Here is a 6,000-nt window from a genome sequence, read left to right as displayed (position 1 = left end):
GGCCGGGAGCTGTAGTTCTGGCGGCGAGGCGGCCCGACTACAAGCCCCAAGGCGGCCCGCGCGCCGCGGCTGTACCGCACGTGGGGGGGGGGGGTTTGGCGGCGGCGGCGTCGGGAGGCAGTTCCCGGCGGCCCGGCCCCGCGGCTCGCCGCTCCCGGGGGCGGCCGAGCGGAAGCCCGCCCGGCGGGGCGGGGGTGATGCGCCGCGCCTCGCCCCGCCGCCCTCCTCGTTAACAGTCCGCTCGTGCCCGGCCGCCGCCGGCCGGCCCTGCCCCATGCGCTCCGCCCCGCCGCCCGCCGCTCGCTAACCGGCAGCCGCCGAGGGTCCCGCGCGCCGCCGGCGGGCGGCTGGGGTAGCCATGGGGAATGGCATGAACAAGGTAAAGCCGCTCGTCGGCCTCGGACCCGCGGGGCGAGTGCGTGTGCGCGGGGGCGGCCGCCTCCCCGCCTTTGTCTGCTGGCGGCACCTGGCCGCGGAACAAAGGCGGCGGGCGGGAGGGCTTCCCCTCGGCTCTCGGGGTTTTCTCGGTTTCCTTCTCGTTGTTTTTCCCTCCCCTGCGGGGCGGGGGGAAGGGACGCTGTCGCGCGTCTCCCGGGCGCGCTTCCTGCCCGGCCGCGGCCCCGGCGGGGCGGTGGTGGGGGAGGGAGGGCCGGTTTCGGCCGTGCCCGCCCGGGGGTTCCCCGCACGGTGCCCCGCGAGCGGCCCGCGTGGCCCCGAGTCCCGGCTGTCACCCGCCCGCGGGGCAGGACAGCCTCGTGGAGCTCGCGGTGAGGCAGGAGAGTGGATCTGCGCCGCTCGGGGTGTTGGCCTCTGGTCAGCGGGGGCTCGTTGTCAGCGCTCGCCCCACTAGCGCCTTGTGCGGTTGTCGAAGGGCAGCTGCGATTCCTGTCAGCATCTCCGCCTCTGTTTTGAGGCAGGTTTGGAGGTGCGGTAACCGGCCCGCTGCAAGGAAGAGAAGTTGAGTCATCTCCTCTGTCGAACATCCTGCTCCGAGCGCTTTGGGAGTAGCCTCGCGCTGAGCGTGGCCTCGCCAGCAGCAGAGCTGGAGATGGGCACCTGAGCGGCTGTGGCGGCTCCATGCTGCCATCGGTCGGGCTGGTGAACATCCCGGTGCTTGGTGCTCCTCTTGCCTGGGGTGCCCCTCATCCTGTGGGCAGACACCTTGGGATAAGAGAATCTAGGCGGGGAGAAGGCCTGGCTGGTTAATCCAGCTGACTGATAGGAGTGACGCCTCCCCCTGGTCCTTCTCTTCAACTCTTGGTTTTAAAGTGTGGGGGTAGAATCATAGAATCGTTTGAGTTGGAAGGAGCATCTAGTCCAACTCCCCCCGCAACGAACAGGGATACCTATAGTGAGATCAGGTTGCTCGGAGCCCTGTCCAGCCTGACCTTGAGTGTCCCCAGGGATGGGGTATCCACCACCTCTCTGTAGCTGCCCTCTACAAGTGACCAGTGAGCAGTAAATACAGCTGGTACATTGGGAGTATTTTTCCAGGAATGTTTGAAGTTATCCTGCCACTCTCCGTGTTTTGATGTGGGATGCTACCGTTGCAATCCAGGGGAAGAAAGAGGATTCTCAGCCCCTTCAACCTGAGCATTCTTTGCTCAGCATCTTGCTTCAGCACTCCGTGAGCAGACAGTCCATGACTCAGGGAAATTTGGTCACTCTGCCTCTGTTATGTGTTGTCCTGGTATGTTGCAACCAGAGTGCTCAGATCAAGCAGAGCACCACGTTAGTTTTTCTCTTCTCTCTTTCCTATGTAATCATGAGGATGAACCGTCCATTGATCTGGAGGAGCTGACTCCTTTAAGGAGGCCATGGTCATGCTGGGTACAGGTTTATTTTTGCAGGGGTCCAGTGTGCAGGTCTGGTACAGGCCACCTTCAGAATGTACGCCTAGATCATCTGTTCCTTTTGATCTTGTGAGTCAGCGAAAGCCGGAGAGGTGAAGAGAGGTGTGGACTCATCAGCTGTTGGGTTTGCTCCGCTTGGAGTAATCTGTCAACACAAATTACCTTAGTTTCCAGCTAAAGCGGTTTTTTGTGTGTATGTGGCAGTTGTATTTTGCAATACAAGGAAACAAGCAGTTTATCCAATGCTGGATTATTTCATTTAGAGAATTTCTGTACTGAAGCCAAGGAAAGAGGATTAGTGGTGATACCCGTAATGGGGTATGGAAAGGAAAACTCTGCAGACTGCTACAGCTGCTGTTGCTGCTCTTGGATGCTGAGCCTTTCTCAGTGGCATGGTCCCCTCCTCTTTTTCTGTCACACGATACTGATGTATATAATACCAAGTGGTAATTGCAACTGACTTTATGTGGCCATTAGTGTTGATTGGAAGGCTTGAGGCCTGGCATTTTTATTTATTGATTTATCTTTAATTATTACTTTCCTCTGTAAAATTATCCATGTTTATTTTTGCATAAGCCTGTCCAAATGTTCTTATTTTTCCCAAGCTAAACCTAAAGCTTTGGTTTTTAATGCTATTCTTACTCTGTTTAGAGAAAAGCCATGGTTTACTGACTGCACTGACTTTAAACTCATCTCCTGGCTGCTATTACTTTTCATATACGTATATATATGTATTTTTTTGTTTTTTTAAGTACAGAATGAGTAATGAGATTGGATTTAGGAAAGGTGGCCTTATTTGTCTTTGCAATTAATGCCTAACTTTGACACGTATTCAAAGGTCAACTGAAGTCTGCGGTTGAAAATGACAAAGATGTTTTCCAGGAGCTGAAGTCTAGTGACTGAAACAGTGGTAGAGGTCACGGTACTTAGATTTGGCTGCCTGTGAGCACGGCATACTTAGTGGAGAGTTTTTCCTGGGTTGGTCCTTTGTCCTGTTACAGTTAAACGCCCGCTATTCATACAGACCCTGCTGAAGAGGCGAGTTGAGTGTTAGTGCTACAAAAAGAGCAGGTAAGCTGCGTTCGTTGTAGGAGCTGATTCATGAGAAATGCAAATCAGTGTGGACAGTTGCACCTAGTTCTGTGGAAGTCAGCAGAGCTGTGCCACTTAATGTCAGCAGCAGCAAATCCCGCTCCCTTGCTGGCTGATAAGGTAGGCTGACCCCGTTCCCCCCGGCAGCCTTTTGCAGCCTGATGAAACTTCTCCAGAGCACCCATTTTTACCAACACATTTAGAAGTAGCGTTGGGCAAGGAATTGGATGGCTCTATCCTGAGTGCCTGTCCGAGCAGAAGACAGTAGCAAAATAACACTGCAAGCCACTTTTTAGAGAAGTATATTTTTCCAAGAGGACTCGTAAGAAGTCTTAGCAATCCGTGGTAGGGCTCTGTGGTTATGCACGGTGAAGAACATGAGCCATTCTCATGGGAGATACGACCAAAGGCAGGCGTTGCTCTCCTTGTTGGTTATGCAGTCTTCTGTTATTTAGTCCATGGTCATTTTGTCAATGTTTCGGATGATAGAAAGAGGCTACTGTTTTTATTCAGAAAGCAGTGGTTGAAAAGTTCACAAAAACAACCACCTTATGTTTTTCTCCTGTGACTCCCACCCCTTCTCTCGCACGTTCCTGGCAGCCATCGGCCTTCGTTGTGCACAGCCTGGAGTTGCAGTTGCTGAAGGCAGTGTGAGATGACACAGCTGAAAGTTCCCAGCCATAGTCTAGTGCTGAAGTATTAGTCAGCACAGTATGAAGATTCACTTCTTTCCAGGTAGCTTTCACCCATAGTCATGTTTCTTGCTTCTAGAATGACTAGGACAACAGGGGCAACATCTGTCCTTGGTTGCACAGTGTCCTAATTTTCTACCTTGCATACAGCATTGCTTCATAATGCACCAGTGCAAATGCAAACTTCTGGATTTTTCTGCTTTTGCTGGCAACAATCTAAAAAGCCTCCATTTTAAATCACTCTGGTGTTTCTTGATATCTCTTTAATTTGCAGTGTCTAGCCTTAATGGTTGGAGTTTAAGCTTTCATGTTCTCTTGAGAGCACACTTTTGATGCAGAAATAATGTCCTGGAGCCTAAAATGCTGTAGTGTACTGTAGCAGGGATGTGATTTGAGACTTGTGCTGCAGATAGCCTAAGATAGCAGGGCTATTTAGAATAGAAAGGTGATTTTGTTTATTCGTATTTTAAATATCAGCTAAGAGGGTTGGCTGGGGTGGCCTGGTTGGTGAAATTGGTTCCTAACTAGACTCACTTTTGCTGTAGAGCATGCAAGGACCCCAGAGCAACCATCTTTTAATGGTGATTGCAGACTTGAGCTCCCTGCTTTAGAGCTAGTGTGCCATGCTGTGATCACCCAGTGGAGCCCGGAGGGAAGAATGCTTGCACAAAGCTACAAGGGAGCATGCACATCACTGGAGCTTTGCTGGTTTTTGTGAGGCTAGGTAATAATAGTGAACACAACGCTTTCATATCTGGGGAAAGCCACGGCTTTAGGATGTACTTGAAGGTATTTCACGGGTCCTGCTGGCCTAGGTGTGGTGCACTGGGTTGCCTTTCAGCAGGCAGGCTGCTGCAAGGGGAAGGCTTGAGTGATAATCCTCCATGAGAACCTGCCATGGCTTTTGGAACTTGGCGACTGCTGGATGAAGCAGAACGGGTGGAGTTTTACCTTTAAATAGCTGCACTCAAGAAGCTGTTGCTGCTGTTGTGATGACACATGGGTGTTGCTAAGGCTTTCAGAAGCCAGTGCTGACATATCTGTATTGGAGGTATGCTTTGCATGCACCGAAGTAAAGTGGATCATGTGCTCTCACTGCCACAGTTCTGCTCCCTTCAAAGGATGCGGGTGTGGGTCAGATTTTTCAGGTGTCAGAAAATGAAATTTTTGGCCAGAAAGCATGTGCTTGGTCTGCTTGTTTTATTTTTATGCCCTTGGTGCCGTTCCCAAGCTGGGAGGGGTAGCACTGCGGTGTTTACCCGTGCGTATGCACAGGGCCAGCCCTCGGCTTGACCTTGGTGCTCATGAGTTAATGAAAATCCTCTAACTCAGACCTGTGCAGGCTGCTAGGTGCAGTGGTGTGAGTGGGCAGATCTGGGAGAGGAAAATGCAACTCGCAGACTTTAGTCGATTCTCACTCTGTAAATGCACAACTAGCTGGGTGCAGTGATTTCCTCCAGCTAAGAGCCTGGCAGTGCTGTATCCCCCACTTGCATGGCGTTGCGCTTCGAAGGTCCCTCAGGATTTTGTGTTGCAGTGCTTTATCCAGCTCGCTTAGCAACTTTAGGCAAATTGCCTTCTCTTTTTGAAGTTTCGTCATTACTTAACTAAGTGTGCTCTTACCGTACCTTGGGGGGGACGTGTTGTGAGGCCCGCTCCATGTTTGTACAGGGCTTCTGATACCCTTGGAGAGTGCCCATTATGTGAGAGTCCACATGATTAACAGCCCTGGCTGTCAATGAGAGCTGTGCATCGAGAGTAATGCAGCTTGAGAAGGTTGCAAAGAGGCACAAAATGCTGCCAGCAGTCTGTAGATTGCATTTGACAATGGTCTGCTGAAGTAGTATGTTCCATCCTGTATGCAAATTGAACTTTGTCAAATTGTGTTACCACAAGATATCTATATTTGATACTATATTTCTTTCTCACAGATTCTGCCTGGCTTGTTCATTGGCAACTTTAAAGGTAAGATTAGTTTTATCATTTCTTCTAGGATTGCTTAACAGGGGTCTTTAGCTGTTGTTTCGCAGGCCGGAGGAGTTCTCTGATGTCTGTGCAGCTGCTTTAACCTCATCTTGCTTCATTCTTGGATTCACCTGACAGCATTTAAAGAAGAACCTCTTTGCCCTCTCATCCATGTGCTGCACTGCAAGTACTTTTATGAAAAGAAAAATGAATGCCATCTCCTCAGTTCATGTTTCAGCTGGAATTCCTAAACACTGGCCTGCCTTAAATGATTCCTGTGCTAGGCAGACAAGCATGTGACCCAGGCAGATTCTTTGTAAGGCTTATAGCAAGCCCTCCTTATAAGTAAAGCTTAGAGTGCCTCCTGCACATTGCTTTCTTTATTTTGGTTATTTGTA

At 50.9% G+C, this 6,000-nt stretch overlaps 1 protein-coding gene across 1 annotated transcript in view; it reads left to right on the top strand.

Moving 5' to 3' along the window:
- Positions 1–358: 358 nt before the first annotated feature.
- Positions 359–6,000, top strand: part of DUSP22 (dual specificity phosphatase 22) — a gene marked incomplete at both ends in the record, with an annotated part of 38,363 nt that continues 32,721 nt past the window's right edge. Inside the window, 2 exons of the mRNA XM_079533738.1 lie at positions 359–379; positions 5,569–5,602. Of these exons, the coding sequence (XP_079389864.1) occupies positions 359–379; positions 5,569–5,602 (55 nt within the window). The remainder of the gene's footprint in view (positions 380–5,568; positions 5,603–6,000) is intronic.

This window comes from Tetrao urogallus, assembly GCF_951394365.1.
Source record: "Tetrao urogallus genome assembly, chromosome: 3".
NCBI classification, from domain to species: Eukaryota; Metazoa; Chordata; class Aves; order Galliformes; family Phasianidae; genus Tetrao; species Tetrao urogallus.
The sequence above is the reverse complement of the archived record's forward strand: the minus strand, read 5'-3'. Positions and strand labels throughout refer to the sequence as shown.